The sequence below is a fragment of the Scophthalmus maximus genome, chromosome 13 (genome assembly GCF_022379125.1).
Source record: "Scophthalmus maximus strain ysfricsl-2021 chromosome 13, ASM2237912v1, whole genome shotgun sequence".
Classification (NCBI taxonomy): domain Eukaryota; kingdom Metazoa; phylum Chordata; class Actinopteri; order Pleuronectiformes; family Scophthalmidae; genus Scophthalmus; species Scophthalmus maximus.
In genome coordinates this window covers 10,546,893-10,566,241 of record NC_061527.1, presented here as the reverse complement: position 1 = coordinate 10,566,241, position 19,349 = coordinate 10,546,893, and the positions used below count along the sequence as shown (strand labels likewise).

At 42.5% G+C, this 19,349-nt stretch overlaps 1 protein-coding gene across 2 annotated transcripts in view; it reads left to right on the top strand.

Moving 5' to 3' along the window:
• Positions 1-3,363: 3,363 nt before the first annotated feature.
• The window catches only part of tsc22d2 (TSC22 domain family 2), a 33,155-nt gene continuing 17,169 nt past the window's right edge, over positions 3,364-19,349 (top strand). Inside the window, exon 1 of one of the 2 annotated variants that reach the window (XM_035647351.2) lies at positions 3,364-5,519. In XM_035647351.2, coding sequence (XP_035503244.2) covers positions 3,997-5,519 — 1,523 coding nt within the window. In that variant the 5' untranslated portion in view covers positions 3,364-3,996. The remainder of the gene's footprint in view (positions 5,520-19,349) is intronic. The other variant, XM_035647352.2, reaches the window with a different exon arrangement.

The following is a 19,349-nucleotide window of genomic DNA, read 5'->3' as shown; positions in this document are numbered from 1 at the left end:
CACCCTGCGTTCCATTATACCTCGGAACTCGGGTTTATCGAACCAGTATAATCTCGGAGTCACGACCTCCGAGTCTGAAATTGCAACTGCAAGGTTGGAAAAAAACCGACACCCCAACTTCCGGGTTCCGAGCTCCGACTTCCGAGGTATAATGGAACGTACTTGGAGCGCTGTGGCAATGACAAACATGCCATTCTCTCTATTATGAATTTGAGTACCACCACAATGACTTTAAAGCTGTTTTAAGAAAGCTGTTTCAAAAAAACTTATAAATAACTCACCGCAAAATATCTACTTTGGAACTATTTTTGACCTAAGAAATGTTACTTGAATAATGTCTTGACGAAATCAAGTGATAATCCTTCCTTTTTTCATATTTCATCTGTCTTTTCACCCCTTATGTAATGCAGCTAGAGAAAAGAAAAGAAAATCATGTATTTGATTACAATGTGTCAAATAGTGAACTGAGTTGTTTTCCATGTCCTGTGTTATCTGGGGACGCCATGAAATTGTTTTTGTCAGACAGACCTTGTGAGTTGGCACCCGGACATTATGTAACCATGCATTTCAGTGATTAGTCACTTGTGTCAGGGGATAATATGGCAAAGCTATTTTCAATCTCGCTTTTCATCACCCACGTAATAAACTTTAATACTATGGTTAGTTGTGTCGCCTCTTTCTCCCAGGCATGGTTTTTAAGAGCAATAAGACTGTAATATATAAAAGACAGACAGTGCAAAAACAGCCTCATAGTATAGGAGTTGAGGGAGAGAGGTCACAGATTTGATCCCTGGAGTCTCTGATCCTGAAAGTGTCATTAAACAATACACCAAACCCAGTACTCCTCTTTGGCAAAGTCCAGGTCCACACTTGTCTACAGTTATAATTCTGTATTGTGCCATGAAGGAATGTTATAAGTTGTGCAAATTCTAAACCCTGTGTGGCAAATATGTGATTTTGGGGTATAAATTAAAACTTGTCTTGACTTACAGTAACTCCATGTCGCATTGAAAACCTGGCTACACTGTTGACTGTTTAGTAGTTTTACATTGTTGCTGTTACTCAACTAAAAACCTGAATATTTCTTCCACAACTGATGTTCAAAGACCTCTGCAGGGCAAGATGTACACATTACTCCATTATCTGGGCTGTATCTGAATGTGGACCTGCCAAAAAATGTACATTGTGATAGAGATTGCATTCAACTACAGAAAGAGGGGGATACAGTTATGAGAAAATAATGAGAATGCTTTTCAAACTACAAAAATATTTTTGTGTTTTGATAGTTTTGTGTCATTAGACAGAGAAAGATTAAAGTTGATTGGAAATGAAAGATGAGATATGCAACAAGAGTCCCCAACTGAACTGGAAACTTTTCAATTACATGGTCTTAAGTCCCAAGAAGGCCAGGATGATCCACAGTGAATGTTTTTAACCATTCCCAGATTCGTGGTTGAAACCAAAGCCTCACCAATTACTAATCACTTATTGTCTAACATGTCAACAAGTTTGTTTTTAGTCATGCTGCTAACTTGCACACAAACAGGTCTGAAAACAGACGTATATATATATATATATATTTTTTTTTTTTTTAAAGGACCAGAAATTATGTCACTTAAACATAGGACAACATCATGACCCATTTTTATTTCGTTTGTCATGAGTTGATCTTATGACAGACTGTCCTGTAGTTGAGCACGAGTCCGTGATGGTTCTGGTTGTCAGTTCATTGGAAATTAGTCACTGTCAGGTAAAAAAATTGTCAGTACAACTTCACTGAAATAAAAAGATTTTAGTACAGAAGCCTACAGGGGACGATACAAAAATAATAACGTAAATCTGAAAATTAAAATGTCATTCCACAATGGAAAAACAGTTTGCCACAAATGTTTGTGATAGTGTAATTTGACATTTCATTTTTAAAGTATCCCACAGTACAGTTGGCAATTTTAGAATATTAATTAAAATTTGAACATTAAAATGGAATATCAAAACAATGATTTAGAAGATGCTTAATTATCAGCTGCCAACCCCCAATCTCAGAAGTAATACGTCTTCACCCAGACAAAATTAAGATCGGTTGATAGTAAATTCATATTTCAGTGGTCAGCTAAATGGTGAGGTGAAAATGCCTCCCAAAGCGAAGTAAGATTTCAGGCCCCCTTCACAGCTGAGCTCAGATAAAAAGAATGATATGTGTTCAGTTTATGTATAATAATTGAAATTGATGAGAGAAATATCTTTGATGCCCCCTTCCCGTTTTCATAAAAAAATGGATCAAAGGCAGAGTTCTTACTGCATGTGAGTCATTAAGAAATTTTTAAGGTCGTACAAACGGCAAGGGAACTTTCTTTTGTTTTTTTACAGCTGGGGAACTCCTACGTTGACTGCTTGATTTCTTATTTCCTACCCGAGGAGGATAGGACCCGCCCCCACCCTGCCTGAGATTGGGTTAAATTTGGTCATAGAGAGCGATGACTGGTTAGAATTGGGGGTAGAATATTGGACTAAACCAATCAGATGCCCCCTGGGGTAAAAAAAATATAACGCTGCACAGTGCACACCGGGTTGGCCTTTTACCGGAAGTGAAGTAAAAAAAAGAAAGAAGAAGATTTAATTGTTTTTAATATTTTGACTATAGAAAGTGTAATTAGCTTCACAAGATGTTTGGCCAAATCTGTTTTTTGTGTATAATGTATCTATACAGGTACACATACGGATACATATACACATAGAGAGGTGTTGATTTAACTTCATTGTAATTGTTGCAGTTTGTATTGCAGCTGCAATGTATTGCGTTATACAGATTTCTTTTTTGGGACAAATGTTTGTTATCCATCCCATATTATGAATGAGGTTTTGCTTTCTTTTGAATAACTTTAAAACCATTTCAATAAAAAATGAATATTACCTATAGGACAATATTAAATTGGTGTTGCTAATAAACTGTCATGTGATTCAAACATATTACTATTAATTTGATATATCTATATATATCAAATTAATATATTAATTTGATATTCCATATTAATGTTCAAATTTTAATTAACATTTTAAAATTGCCAACTGTACTGTGGGATACTTATGATAAAAATGAAATGTCCAATTACACTATCACAAACATTTGTGGCAAACTGGTATTCCATTGTGGAATTACATTTTAATTTTATATATATACAGCTCAGTTAACAAAAATAAATTAATGTTTTTAAATGTTTAAAAAACGGTTAGCATCTATGTTTGATTGTATTGTTATAATTATTAATATTATTGACAAACAAAAAACTAGTCTGACCTCAATACCCATGATGCACCTCGCTCTTGCCATCTTCTCGGTGGTTGGCTGTTAGCTCACTGTTGCTGTAGTGAACCGGTCGTCTGTCAGCTAGCTGCTAGCAGCAGCTGCCAAAAAGTGAGCTGGGCACAAGGCGAGAGGCGAAACTTGACCGACTTCGAGACTCGTTCTCCGGGATGGTCTGACCTTTTGAGTTCGCCCATGGGTTTGTTTACGTCATGATGTCGCACATGCTGGCACCGAGGCAGCGGAGAACTGGCTAACATCAGCTAAGTTAGCTAGTCGGCGAGACTCGCCGAGTGGGAAGAGTCGACTGAGAGACACGGGCCCGCCTCAGACTACAGCACCGGCGGCAGCTGCTGAGCGAGAAGTTCGACGAGGGCCCCTCCGCTGCCCGGACACTTAACAGGCGGAGAGGGCTGTTGGAGAGGCCGCGGGAGGAGAGCGGCGGCTGCCGGTGTGCTGTGACCGGAGACCGTGGGACGCTTCGGGGAAGTTCGCGGGGGGGGGGGGGTTTGGCCTCGGCGGTGACACTTTCCTCCCGACACGAGACAGAAGGAGGACGCGCGGTATGGAAATGAATCGTGACGGTACGTGTCTGTGTCACGTCCCTCAGCTGTGACATTATTTCGCAAGACGATCGGCCCGCAGCACTGAGTTTCACCCGGGAGGAGAACCGGACTCCGACGCGGACAGGCAACATGTCGAAAATGCCGAAGAAGAAAAGTTGCTTCCAGATCACGAGTGTCACGCAGGCTCAGGTGGCGGCGAGCAGCATCACCGACGACACGGAGAGCCTGGACGACCCGGACGAGTCCCGCACGGAGGACGTGTCGTCGGAAATATTCGACGTCTCTCGGACCGAGCTGGGGGTGTGCGACAGGAGCTCGTCCGACGAGACCCTGAACAACGTGGGGGAGTCTCAGGAGGGCCGGCCGCCCACCGCGGCTCCCGTCAACGGGGGACTCTCGTATAAAAGTGTGGGCCCCGGTCGTGTCACCCCACGCACGTCAGGCGGCAGTGTGCCGAGCTCCGCCACACATCCCCCGACGGGCTCCAGCACTGTCTCGCCCAGTGTGGCTCACACAGCCCCCCCTGTCAGCACCGGCTGTGGTTCCCGATTCAGGGTCATCAAACTCGACCATGGTATCGGAGAGCCCTTCAGACGGGGCAGGTGGACGTGCACTGAGTTCTACGACAAAGATTCTGATTCAAATCGGACCGCGGATGGCGTCAGGCCAGCTGTGACCCACAATCACAGTATAGACAGGGACAGCGGGCTGGGGACGGCCAGCAACTCGGTGGTTACTAGCGTCGCCTTTTCTGCACAGGCTTCGGAGAACCCCGCCGACGGTGGCTACTGCCTCGCTCAGCCCACAGAGCTCCAGCCGCAGGGCTACAGCGTGGCCCCTCAGATCGGGAGTGGAGCGAGTGCCTTCCAGTCCACGGGGTACACGAATACAGCATCACAACAGGCTCAGTTTAATATGCAGCCTGTTGCTCCCCAAAACCTCCTCAGCCTCAATGGTGCGCACCAAGGCGCCATGCAGCAGAAGTCCCCCAGTATGGCTCAGGCCACGCAACCACAGCACTTTGCCTATTCTACTCATCCCGCTGGCCTCTCAGCTGGCCAGCCGGACTATCGTGAGCAGCACTTTGGCTCAAGCACTCAGAACCTTTCCCTGACGACTCTCCCCGCGGTGCCTCCAGCCAGCCAGGTAGCCTCGTCTCTCATCGCCCCCGCTGGCCCAGGAGTCCAGGGGCTGAGCGGAGAGGCGGCCCCAGCCCCCGTGGCCTGCATCCATCCAGGAAGTGGCCAACAGCACCCTGTCAGCCAGACTCAGCCTTCAGCAGGGATGGGCAATGCCCCTGCACCTTCCCTCACGACCACCACCACCTCCCACAGCAGTGTTCAGAGCTCGCCTGCCACAGTGCCCAGTACCACCAACACCCCTCCAGGTGTGCCAAGTCAGGCGCCTGGCACAGGAGGACTTGCACAACCGCAGGGTGCCCATGGAGGAGCCACGACAGGCCTTCCATCAGGCTTCATTAACAAGGCAGAAGATGGTAGGCAGAAGTCTGATGGCCCACCTCTGACCAGTGTCCGCTTGGTGCCAGGGAAAGATGGTGTGAAGCCTTTCATCAGTGACACCCTCGGCCTGCCCACCCCTGCTGTCAACAGTCTATTCGGCATCCATATTACCATGGATGTGGATGACGACAGGTAAGAGGGTATAACGCAAAAAAGCCGAAACATACCTGAATATTGTTTACTGTCTTGTCCAGCTGTGGGATATCAGCATTACGATATTCTGATGTGTGGACATGAGTTTGCCCCAGTCTGTGCAGACAAAAAGTTCAGGTATTCACCTGGAGCAGTACTGATGGACTGTTGGAGGTGGAATGTGTGTATCTGGACGTTTTTCCGCACACTAAACATTCTTGTTGCATTCTACAGCGGTGTGGTCACACTCCACACTGAGGAGAACACCTCTCCCTTCTCCAGTGCCGAAATTAGGCACATCATCACTAGAAGGGTTTGCTAGTGCTTTAAGAACAATAAAAGACAAAACACATTTTCCTCAGTGTAAAGTTGTAGTTGGGGAGGAAGGAGGGGTTTGAGGAGTAGTGAGCCAATGGGAATTTTTCTGTCTTTGTCATTTAGACATGTGGAGGCAACCCACAAAATGCTGGATAGTAACTTGGCTCTTTTACACACCCAAAGCTCCCTCCTCCCGGCCTCCATTCAACCATACAGGCTGGTTGGGTGAACGGGGCATTAACAAGCAACTTGGATAAATTACAACACACAGAGTAGCTGTGTTTTTGTAGCTGACAACGTAATAACTCCCCAGACGAAGACAATTGGATTTTATTCTTCTGTCTGTCTAGGAGAGCATACTTGCCCTGGGCAATGATCCCATCCTCCCATCTTTAAATATTGAAAATACAGACTTCTCATGTGCTTCTCAGTGTTCTTCTAATATACACACGGCAGCTATTTTAAGGTCTGTGTGATGGCACAGCTTGAGCTGAAGTGTTGCCACTCTTTGCCATTCCAAGCAAGCAGAGGAAAGAGGTTGAGAGGTGATGTCTGAGCCAAGAATGCCCTAGATGAGAGCTGGAGTACACGCACGCACGCGCGCACATAGGCACACGCGTGTAGGCCTCAGTGTTTATCAGTGTTGTCTGTTCTGTTCTTCAGTGCTTATTATGAATGATACAGCCAGAGGAGGCGTGTGCGTGCGTGCGTGCGCGCGCGCACGTGTGTGTGTTTTAGGAGGCTGTGGCCTGATTTTTATCAACCTCAGTCCAGATATTCCTGAAGCTAATCATTGTTTACCGAGATACTTAATCCCAGCGGCATCACACAGGTTGATATAATGTGTGGAGGGCAGAGACAGTGTGTGACATCAGTGGCTGTCTGAGTAGCTATGGTGATGCGGGCAGCAGGACTGGACAGGACATGTCATGGAGGTGGAGAGGACAGGCGGCACACAGACACATCTGCATCACACACACACACACACACACACACACACACACACACACACACACACACGTGTCAATAATAGAAGGTACGTAAGTGTGTCTGTGGCAGCGATGACTTGGCCAGACGGAATCAGCAGGATGATGGCAGCCCTCTGCTCAGACCCTCAGGCTCGAGTCGTCGTCAGGCTGTCCATGTTCATGTCGACACATCAGCTAAACTAAGTGTTGACTTGTTTCTGACGGGTTTTAGTTCCTTTATTCTTGCTCTCTGCACTGTTCCTCATGTTTCCATGTAAATTGACTTGACTTTTACTTGACACTTAAAAAAAGACAGAAAGCTGTTCGGGGTATGATCTTTTTTATGTAGGGCATTATTGAACTAGTTAAACCAGCCTTACTTTTACCACAGGCGTGATCATTTGATCATGATTGGACCAAAAAAGTCACATGATATATGCAATTAGGTGTGAAAGGTTTATGAATAGTATCATATTGACAATAACCTTTTACCCTATAGCTATTTTTTTCTTACTTCCATCATGCAGGTCACTTGTTATATTCTATATTAAATGATTGACGTTTTTGCAATGCAAGTGGATCACATGTGGTGAACAATTTTGTCATTCACCTAAACTTTTAAAATATACATTTACTGTCTGTATCAGTACGACAATTACTGACTGAAATCCCTATTTTGGCTGCTAGCAGCTGTATGCCTGCCATTACTTTTCACAAATCGCTCTTCTGCTTGGATTCTGCTCGCTTCATTTATGCACATGCATACACACACCCACGTTGAAGTTTGGTTTACCTCAAAACTTGTGCAGTTTTGAGTGAGGCCCTAAGGCAAGTTGTTTGGAGGCATCATTTGAACTACCATCAGGTAAAATCAAAATGTCTTGTTAACTCACTTAAGTTTCTTGTAAATCTCAGCAAGGACAAAAAAATGTAAAAGTATTTCAAGGAACACACCCTTATTTAACGGGACACAGATAATCAGAACACAGAACTTTCTCCCCTTGTTCGAGGTTTGTCGTTCTGTGTACGAGCTTGGCTTTGCAGAGGTGTCTGTTGCAAGTTTCATTGTTTCTGTTTTGAATTAGAGCGCATCATAAAAGTGGAGCAAAGCATAGTGAGGGCGGAGTCGCGAGATGAGAATAATTTCCCCTCAGCTTGGAAGGGTTAGTGTCTCCGCTCAGTAGGTTGCAATCCTGCCAAATAAAATGATGAAGCTGCTCCTGCGACAAATAAGTTTCCCTCAATTTAAACATTTGGCCTTTAACTCAGTTACTTCTCCCAGGACAGTCCACTGTACCCCCAGGCTGTACTCTCTCACTCTGGAATGTTAATTATTAATCCATGATTTATTATATTTTCACAAGCAGCATTATCTGTTGCACAATTTACTATTTAATATTACATTTTATAAAGAAGGGAGCACAATAAACCCTGACATCAAATTAAGATTGTTAATCTGAAAAGAGGTTAAGTATCTATGGATAACTCAGCTACCTACTCAACCTTTTCACTGGTCCTTTGTAGGAAATATTAATGACATGAGCCATGGGAGAGATATGTTCCTCTGAGTAATGCTGCTCTTTGGACATCAACACAAATCACACCAAGCACCGTCCACAAGTCCATTCACGAGGTCTGGCTGAGATGCACTTGAGAATCAAAAGCTCTGTGTAATAATAATAGGTGGTAACATTGATACCGTCACTGACTCAATTCTTCTTTCACACTTGCGTTCATGTGACTCTTCCTTGACTGGTTTCTCCTACACACTCTACTCTATGCAAAACAGCCTGACATCAATTTTATTTTTCTTGAGGCAGCGCAAGTGACCTAGTTTCACTGGGAAAAACCCCCTTGCAAATTTGCATCAGTGATTGGCAGTTTTTGTGACTTGACGTGGTCTGTAATGCTGTAGCAAATTTATAATTTGTATTGTTGCTTGTACAGCCATTTGACCAGCAGGCTTTTTCTACTACTTTTGAAAAAGTGGTCGGTTGTCTGCTGTTGACCTCTTCACAGTATGAAATGCCAGTGCCGGAGTGAAGGTTATTCCTCCCACTCAGTATGAAAGATCTAACCTGCCACCATTTAGTCACAAGCATGGTTTTATAGATTTTAGTTTGTTAGCATGCCAGACTAAAAGAGGGCATAGCTCATATCAACAAACAAGCCGAAGAACTTGGCCCAGCAAAAGGAAAGTAAACCAGCTGCCAAATTTACAAACCTTCTCCACTTGGCTGATATCTGACATATGATGTCACCGCGCAGTTGCGGAAAACTCAAATACACACAAGATTCATTTCTCTTCACACGTACCGAATGTCACAAATTTGTAATCTGATTGGATGCCTTCACGAAGCTTCAGTTGCACTGTGTTTATCAGTTCAACTTGATGGAGCGTGTGTGTTTACCACCTCCAGCAGAAGTCAATGCAGCCTTACTAGAAGTCGGGGGAAATCGTTTTATCGTTTTGATTTTGATGCTTTTTCATGTGGTAAAATTAAAATATTTGCTTCGGCTGGCAGCCTTACAAGCAGCTTACAAGCAAACCTATTGTTTTACCTCACAGTCAATCAAAACGCTGCTCTAAGTAATTCTCCTCTTATGCATCATATATCTGTATTCTGACTGAGCAGAGCAGGGAGAAGCATTGACACTTAAATTATAATATGATGCTATTATTTTGTCATTTTGTCATTATCCAGCCTCAAATCTGAGGAGAAGGTTGACAGATTATTTTGCCAAATTCCTCAAACGATTAATTGTTATGTTGAGACGTTAGAATGTCAAAGCTTTTGTTGCACATTAAAAATCTTTTCAATCGAAGACACATTTTGTACAGCGTATGTGGTTACATTCTACTTATGATATACATTTACATAAGATTTTGCTCACCATCTTTATCACTTAGATTTATTCTGACTTCCAGTTTTTCTTAGTGTCATTTGTTCAGTTGGACATAAGTGCTGAACCATAGAGAAGTGAGAAGACCTTTGCAACCATTGTTGCTCATGACAATGAAAGTGACAGTTCTTTGTTGTCACCTGGTGCTTTTCAACAGCCACTTGTAGTGTTTGGACAGAAATATAATAGGGGTTAATAAGCTCTCCACACAGCTCAGGAGTGAAGCAGCGTTTTCCTGTTCGTGAGCATGTTGAGTAGATAGATAGATAGATAGATAGATAGATTGGTAGGCCACATGTACAGTGGTGCCTCCCTCCATTTTACTTCTTGGCGATTTGACAGTTCAACACAAAAGGGAGGGAATGAGGACTGGGTGGGATGGGCAGTCTGGTTCGGGATCGGGCGTGCGTGTCTATGTTTTAGGGGGGTTGTAATTCGGTTGCCATGCTGACTGGAAACAAGGCCAACAGGCTTATATTCCACATATCGCTGGCCTGCCTGAACTTCCAGGGGACAAATATCAGGAACCCTGAATGCCAGTGATTGTCAGATGGCCTGTGGCTGCAGCCTGAGCAGATGGGCCTGCGGCAGCCCAGTCTTTTGGGATGGACTGGGCCTGTCTCATGTCTCTTCTCACCCCTAGCTGACCTATTAACACACACTCCGTCTCTGCATCTAAACTTCCCATTCACATCTTTGTCTTTTCTGGTTTAATCAATCGAGCGAGTTGTGCTTTCATTAGAAGTTTAAGTTCATACTTACACTTCGCTCCTCTTTACTTTTAATGGTGGAGAGAAATTTTGATGTTTAGCAATCACCAGCAAATTTTACAAAGCCTAATAACTGGTGTGAGTTTGCTTTTAATTATTTCTCCCTGACTAGCTCTCATCATACTCATTAATGGTTTCATCTAATTTGGTCCAGTTCTCAAATACGACCGTCCTCTCTGGCACAGAGGCAGAACCAACAGTTTCCTCCTTTTTGCGATGGTCTTTTAAATCTTTTAAAAGATTTCAACTTTGTTATATTTTTCCATTTTTATTCTAAAATATCTAAAGGGTCCAGCGGTGTGAGGTTGCGTGGTTGAACAAGTTAGCCGAGCCGGACCCACCTTGTTATCTCAGCAAGATGTGGTCAGGGGATCACTTCCAATTAGAGTGGACCTGCCAAAATCAAGTAAACAACCTCGGCCAACCTCGGCCCTGGCGGCGTACCATAGCTAACTCAGTTTGTGCTGGAAGCAAGGCCATCGAATCCACCACTGAGTATGTTGCAGGCTGTTCCCGGAATGAGTACAGTGTGTGCAAACTTTTTTTGTTGTTGTCCCTTCCAAAATGGTCTCAATACAGAACAGGTTCGACTCCTCTTTCAAGTGGTTACAGTATGTTAAGTATGCACCTAACCTTTGCTGTAACCAAGCAGAAAGCCTGTTGACAGGTTCTTGTTACTGGCCTGTAATTACGTGGAGAACGGAGGCTATGTTGAGCTGACAGATTGTGTAATATTAAATTGTATGGGTTGTAACTTTGCCAAGGGATGTTGATAGTTTACAAGTGATAAATCAATCACTGTTGAATATACACGAAATCCAATGTTTCATTATAATTTTCATATATTTTTTCTGAATTATTTTAATCCTTTAAAGTGTTAGTCTGGGAAGCTCTGGGCAAACTCCCACATTTCCATGGTAACGGACAATGACACTTGCTGACCAGTGGCACCAAAAAAAAAAGAAACAGGTGAAAACATGACTCGTAGTTTGGGGTTTGTCGACAATATTGTGCTATGACTTGTGAGACGAGAAAGGCTTTTGAAGACTTCGTCCTCATCATCATCATTGTCAAAACGTCTTGGAAATACCCAGAATTCACAGCAGGTAAAGAACTAGACAACAAGAGATGCATCTGTCTGATGTCTGATTATTAGTTTTTGGTAGACACCATATTCAAGGACTTTATTTGTGAAACAGGCCCTGTAGAGCTACAATGATTATCACATTATTAATTTAGATGATTTACAGAAAATTGATATCATTAACTATTCATATGATTAATTAAGCTTCTCAAATGTTTGGTTTTGCTTAACCTGCTGAACAGTGCACACAACAGACAGTTTTGTGCATCTTGTGTGGTGTGACTTGGGCTGCTTTAGCATTGGGAGGTGGAAACCCACTGGTTAGTCCAAAATCAATTTGAATTCGTAAGTATGTTTAAAAAAAAATCCCTTTGATAAGTTTAGGTCTTTAGGTTGTCTATAGACACTTTTCATGAAATTCCGATTTTGTTGTCTTTCACCCTGTTGGTTTACAGTAAAGTTCAGATACAAAATTAGGGAAGTGAAAACGAGAGAAGTCTATTGATGGGACTGTTTCTTTGCAAGTGTGAGATGCAACGATTTCCAGAAAATCGCCGGGCAGAACTGACCACTGGTCTGTGTTCATTGTTCCCGTTGTGTCTCTGATTTGTTTTAATAAAAATTCAAACAATATGCAAGAATGAATCGCAGATATGGGACAAAAATTCACTTAAAAAGAATTTCAGGGCAAATAAAACACAATAAGGACAGGGAAGAAGAAAGAAAATGCTAATCAGTTTGGGTTAATGCAGTGATTTGGTGATTCAGCAGTTGTAGGATAATGACTTTCTATAGAGAGGAGCTTTTAAAGCGGACCACAGATCAGAGCTTAGGCTTCGGGGTTGAATATTTGACTCAACGTCTGTGGGATATAAATGTCTTCGGCTCTCAACACGCTAATCAGTTGCTATAGAAAATGTGAAGCTGATGTGTATAGCAGTCATTCACTCTCCTAGAGTTGGAAGCCAGGGCTGAACAACAATGTTTCATTGCCCAGAGCCCAGGATGTCTGAATAGTGAGTAATGAGGATGTGTGGAAAACATGGCAGGCAGCTGCATTTGAGTCATCCATCCTCTGTGTGCGCTCGCCCGCTTTCAATGGCTGTCGTCAATTGATCTGGTTCACTGAGGCCTGTGACTGTCCTTTCTGTAGTCCTGTGTATATATAATTAAAATATGTTTTAAAAAAACACAGGTTTGAATTTTCTACAGTACACTCATTGGCAGACATTAGACACATTACACACTACAGACTTTAGCAAGAAGAAAAGCAAAAATATTAACTCTGAAAGACTTGAAAACACTCGCAGGCCTTGGAACATGACGACTGACGCCTAGTCAAGTTTTAATTGAGAAGGAAGTGAAGTGGTGCCTTCTGATATTTTGGACTACAGTTTGATTCAGTTGTTGTAATCTGGCATACGAGCATAAAGTGTCAAAGGGTTATTAAAGATTTCTGTTGTAGCTCCTTAAAGACCCAGGCACATTCAGATGACCATAAAATACTTAAAATGATGAATGGATAATGAATTTAGTATCAAACATCCCATACTAAAACAAATCAGTCTTGTCAGGTTGTGTAGGCTCAGCAGTGGATTCACAACCCTGCTCTAAAGGCCAACTAAGGTCATATCTGTTCCGCAAGTTGAATCTAACATGCTTGTAGGCAAGGCAAATTCATAATGGTGCATTTTTGACCTCAGCTGAGAAAAGACACGAGTTTTGTTAGAACTGTCAGTTTCCTGCTTTGCTTTGATGTCCGCTTTCACATTGTGTCAAACGTTTCCTCAGCTGTCTTCTTCCTCTTCTTTCTCTCAAGCCAACTTCGTCTCGACAGAATCAACCTGCTTTTCTTTCCCCCACCTCCTCCAATGTCTTACAGCACAATGATCAGGCTTCTGCAAGGAAACGGACGTGAGTCATTGTGGCTTGGTAGCCTGATAACGTTTTTTTCACTCATTTGACATGACGAACAGATGGTACCTTGGTTTATCACTGAATCAGAGTGGATTCGTCATATGTGCCCAAACTTGTTCTCTTTTTCAGACCATCCAGATGATGAGATTTATCTCTTTGCTTCAAACAAATAACTTCCTGTAATTATGTGATAATGTTCCAGTGTGTGTGAGTGTGTGTGTAACTGCTGGCCTTTATCCAATGATTATTATTATCATAACATTTCATTGAACTTACTCCTGTCACGCTGATGTGAATGAGATTGATTTCATTAGTAACCGGTCGTTGCGATATCTTAAAGCTACAGTGTGTAATATGGAGAAGAACTTATTCACAGTAATTGAATATATTGTCCATAACTATGTGTTCATATATGTATAATCACCAGCAACCAAGATCCAATGTTTTTTCGTCAACTTTGAATTAGTTGAATATAGTTAGTTAGGCGGAGCCGACCTCCCTGTAAGTCGCTATGTTTGCTACGTCGTGTTAAATCTGGTTGCACAAAACGGTCCAGAATACGTCACATTGGCTTGAATTTTCAGCGCTGCCGGAAACCGGAAAGGGAATAAGCGGTGCGCCACCATAGTGTCCCTGTCGGGTGCTCAGTTGGTTGTGGTTTGCAACTTTACCATCAGATGCCACCAGAAAATTAAAAAAATTACACACTGGGGCTTTAAAGCTTTTTCTCAACAGGTTGATTTAACGTTGTTAGTCTTTTAGGAGTCAAAGGGGCAGTCAGTGATTTTGGAGAAAGATTATTTGTCAATTTTTTTTCTATACTGATTGGGACTCGTACCCCCGCAGCCTCGGGTATGGAAGAAGGACGCTCTGACCATGAATCCAAAACCCCTGTGTCGTAGCGTCTGTCGCTAGCACGTCTCCTAAGGTGTCGGGGAGTGATGTTTACAAACTGCACACAAAAATCTGGTTTTTTTCAGCGCACATACAGAACCGACAGCTAGCGGACCGTGAGGAAATATTTGCAGAATTTTACAAAAAAAGTGTATTGGATTAAAATAGCTTGCTGCCCCTTTAAGTATTTACATAGCCAGGTTGACCTCCTGTTCAGCAGTATGGTTTATGTGTGGTGACTAGTTCATGCTGAACTTTCACACTCCCATGCCTCTATACTCCTCTACTTTATCTGAGTCAGCCTCTAAGTTTGACATGTTCAAACACCTCACCCTCCTTATCTACCTTGGAGCTGTGAAACATGCACATAGGTTAAAAGAAATAACACGTGTCGGCTGCCGAACTGCACGGAAAGGTGTCATGCGTAGTTATATTTGTGACAAAGATAAACAAAATACTCATTCACTCATTCATCATCTTGGGTGTGTCCTTAAGGTCTTAAAGTCTAGTGCTGTTGCTGATTAATTATAAAATGTAAAGTACTGTTAATGTTTAATTACATTTAGCAGGCCACAGTTGTTGTTTTTCCCCCCCTCCTGCTGCCGCTGTGCAGATCCATGCCTCTCTGCCAGTCTGCCACTTTGCCACTTTCAGAATGAGGTCAGCCAAAAAGCTCCACACCAAACAATGGAAAATATGCTGCTACCACTTCCTGTGATTTCAGTGAGTTAACCTCAGCTGATGGACAGCAGCTGAAAGTAGGAAGGGCAGTACACTGGCCTTTTATCACTGAACTAGGATCCATACAACTGCTCAGAAAAACACCAGTGGCCCAAAACTCCAGAGTTTAACTTGAGGTCAGTTTTGAGGTGATTGAACCTCCCACAGTCCACCTGTATGGGTCACAGGGACACATCTTAACTCGACAATGGTGTAACATACATTACAATGCTTAATACGATAACTTTGTATGCCTGAAACAGGACCTATGGCACTGTATGCTTCCCTTATTAGGCAAAAAAAAAAATTAAGGCTGAGGAAAGTTTAACTTTAGGGCAGTCGATGTAATGCCGCCTAGACACACCCACAGAACGGTATGTAAAAGGAGTGGGATGTATCACAGGAATCTGCTAGTGCTTCGTCTGCATGGAGATATGAATGCCCTGGCAACAGCTGGGAGGACTTTGGATCAAAGCCAGAGTATGTTATCGACCTTTTATAATAACAATCCTTATGGGACCATCTAGTAATGGAGGTTGATGTAAAGAAAATATATAAATGAAAAAAAACTTTGGCTGTGTCATATACCTTGTTAAACGTTTACAAAGTGCCATACTGTTCACTGTATATAAATCTATCATATTTGTTAGGACATTTTTTTAGTTGTAGGTCGACACATTTAGTTATTCAAAAGTTCAACTTGAAATTTCGTACAATAGATTCTTTCGAGGGTTTTTAATCTGTCTATAAGCCCATAAGACATTCAACAATGTAGGCTTATGAACGTGATTATTAATAATATTCAAAAGGTTTTTTTTACCCTTCATCAAAGATTTTTAGCATGTTGAACAATATCAGTTTGTCATGCTTGCGTTCGCACTCTATACATCCCATGTACTTCTTACTTACTACCCCGGGAAGAGTCACTGGAGGGCGTTGGGCCAGTGTTGTTACAAAGCAGAAACAGACCTGCGAGGGAAATATGGCAGAGTTTACTGGCCAGCATCACGCCTCACGAACCAATTCTACACTTTATTTAACAGACTCATTCAGTGAACTTGAGCCCTGCTAAGTGTAATTGAGCAGATAGGGTGGCTTTGTAGCTCCAGGCTGATGCTATCAGCTGCCACCCAGCTGAATGAGCCACCCTGGATCCTGAATTATACTGACTCATCTGTACTCATGGTCACAATTATGTGTAACCAGAGCAGAACTTAACGCCCTCTGCTTACCAGCATGCTCATATCAGTGTGACATATTTTCACTCATCCTTTTGCTGGCTTTACATATTTTGCAGTCTTTGGTGATGTGTTGAAGCCTGCCTTTAACGTTGCTAAACATTGAGTTGTGATCCTACATTCTGTGTTTTTTTTGTTTGTTTTTTTTAAAGTTGAGTCACAAATACCCCAACAAACCCCCCTCTTCTCTGTCCTACGTGTTGTAACCTCCCACAGGAGAGTGGGCGGGGTTGTGATGTCAGTGGTGGTTAGCTGCACAGCTGGGACTTTGCCTGACCTATGTATTGCTGCAGGCAAGGCCCCATACAGAGGGTCGCGTCCCTGTTCGCCACTGAGCCTTTTCCTCTGTCTCCCACGGCATCTACCAATTACTGCATTATGAGAAGGACTCCTCCAAACGTTAGGTCACATTTAGTCCCATCGTCCAGTTTATTCACCCCCCACCTCCCCCCGTCCTTTAGTTCGCCCAATTCTTTGTGCATGCAGAAAGTAGCCTGTAGCAGGAAAACAAAACAACTTAAGGGAAACAACCTGAAGTTCACAATCCAGTTTTTGCAACAGGTGTGGTCTTTCATATTGTGCTGACTGACAGAATGACCCATATTCCTGTTGACTATATGGATTAAATATGTCTTGTTTTTCTAAGTTCTGTAAAAGGAAGGAAATTTAATTTCCGGTGTTCTGCCTTCCTGCTGAGAACTGCTAAATGTCCCGGGAACGTGCACAGCCAAAGCGTAAACTTCCAGTGTCATTCAGATCTGCCTGATTGCCAAGGACGGTCAAAACTGTACACATTTTTTCTGAGGGTCCACCAGGCAACCGATGCAGTTGGATTTCTCCCGGTGTTCCCGACGGCCAGTCGGACTAGGACGTATTGGTCTGTTTTCAGTGTGTTTGTGTATAAAGGTGTGTGGAGGGGTAATTAATAGGAAACGCTGTGTGACGTTGCCTTGCATCTTGCCCAACGTAAGACCCATATTTTGGTGTCGTTTTGCAGGATGGTTTGTGCTGTACAATGGCCAGGGCTTTCCTTTGGTTTCTGGCCGATGGTGTAGTGATCGCAATGCTCGTTCAGTTGGACGTCTGTAGACTGCTCCCTTTCCCAGAGGCCTTAGCTGACTGTGTTGCTGCAGCGAGTTGATTCCTCTCTCACTCACATTTCTCTCCCATAACCAATTTCTCTGACAGTTTAGATTTTTCTGACTTCACTCTTTTAAAGTTCTTCATCTGTGACTGATTCTTGGATGTTTGATTTTCTCACTGGTTCAATTCTGTAGCTAAGAAGGGGATTTTAAATTCCTCCTGAAGTTATTTCCTCTGTGGCAGCAGCACATGTTACACCAGCCTTGATAAACTCCTGCGGCTTAAACTAAACTAACAAAACTTTAGACGGCCTCGAAAACACTCACTAGCCTAGTAACATTAATGCTACAACCAACCCATCATTCAACACACTGTATGATGGGTCTTGAACTTTAGGACAATCCTCATTTTTGTAAACCTAATTAAAAAAAGCCTTGTGTTATGGCCAATATTGTAGTGTTGGAGAACTCTCAGTATAGTCATTTCTGCTCATTCGGTTTCGGAGCTGTGACAAAATGCTAAGGTTCAGTGCCTAAGTGTGGCTGTGAGGGGCCAAACTGGAGAGCATGTGGTGAAAATGAAATGAGAAAAAACTATTTCCCTGTAAAAAAAAAAGAAGCACACATGAAGTCCCAGAAGTCAAATGTCACGCTGACCTGATTTAAAAGGAACAAAAACTAACAAAAAGCTATTTCTTCTCGCAGGACCCGAGCAATATTGTACTTTAATGGAGGGGATCAGAACTGACCTCGCTCACATCTTATGGGTTTTAATGCTCTTTCAGGACTCACACAAACAGAAGCAGAAGTCTGGGCTGGAGGCACTGCGGGACTTCTCAACAGCTAATGCAAGAGAAATCCATAAATTCTAACAATGACTGACAGAAACCCCCTTTTACGGTCAAATGTAGGCTAAATGCCTTCTAAATTAACACCCAAGGGCGTACACAAGTGTTTCTGTCACGTTTTCTATTCACTTGAATGTGAAAGTGCTGTAGACTTTGGGACTGCACTCTATCTCACCTGTGGCTGTAGGTTAAACAGATAAGAGGCCATGTTTCTGAACTTGTCTGTATTTGACCCAACAACATTCTGCCTTTTACTATTTCACACACCCAACTAATTGGACTTTGCTTAAATATATGCCTCATCATGCGCTGTTTTCACACATGAACTCCGGAACATTGGGTCTGGATTTTGCCATTTTCATACGAAGAACACAGCAGGAGATTGTCCAGAAGTTTTCAAAACAGCAGGAAAAGGTCTATAATATTCAGGCAAAGGGTGACGTTTGGGTAGAGCACCCACTTGCTTCCTGCTGTGTTCTCTCATGGGCTCGATCTGACATTTTCTGAAAATTTTACCAGGGGGCTGGCAGGAAAAGTTCAGGAAAAGTTTCATAGCGACATTTGCGATCATTTTTGTTCACACATAGAGCCCCTCTGGAGAAGTTCAGGAAAATGTCGAGACTTCAGTGGATGTCTTAAAGCAGCTTAGGTCAAAAGTATTAAGGTTTGAACATGACATGAGGTAAAATTAGTGTATAAGCACAACTTCTATATAATCCTAATCAGTGATCCAATTTATATTTGATTATGCCTTCAATTAATACTTATTTTAATTACTGATATTTTACAAATTATTCTGTTAAAAAAAAAAAATCCATCAAAATCCTGTGACAAAAAAAAGTATCAAATCCTTATAGTGGAAAAGCTGTCACCAGAAAAAAAATGTTCTGCTTGAAAAAAAGACTGAAACAATTAATCAGTTATCAAAATAGTCACTGATTAATTTTAATTGGTTAATCATTTTAGCTGTATATCTGATTATACTTAATGACCTAATTGTTCATTAGTTCAATGAAATGTTTCAGAGTTTCAGGGTCAGATGATTATGAGTTATAAAAACTTGTACTGTTTTATGTCGTCTATGTCG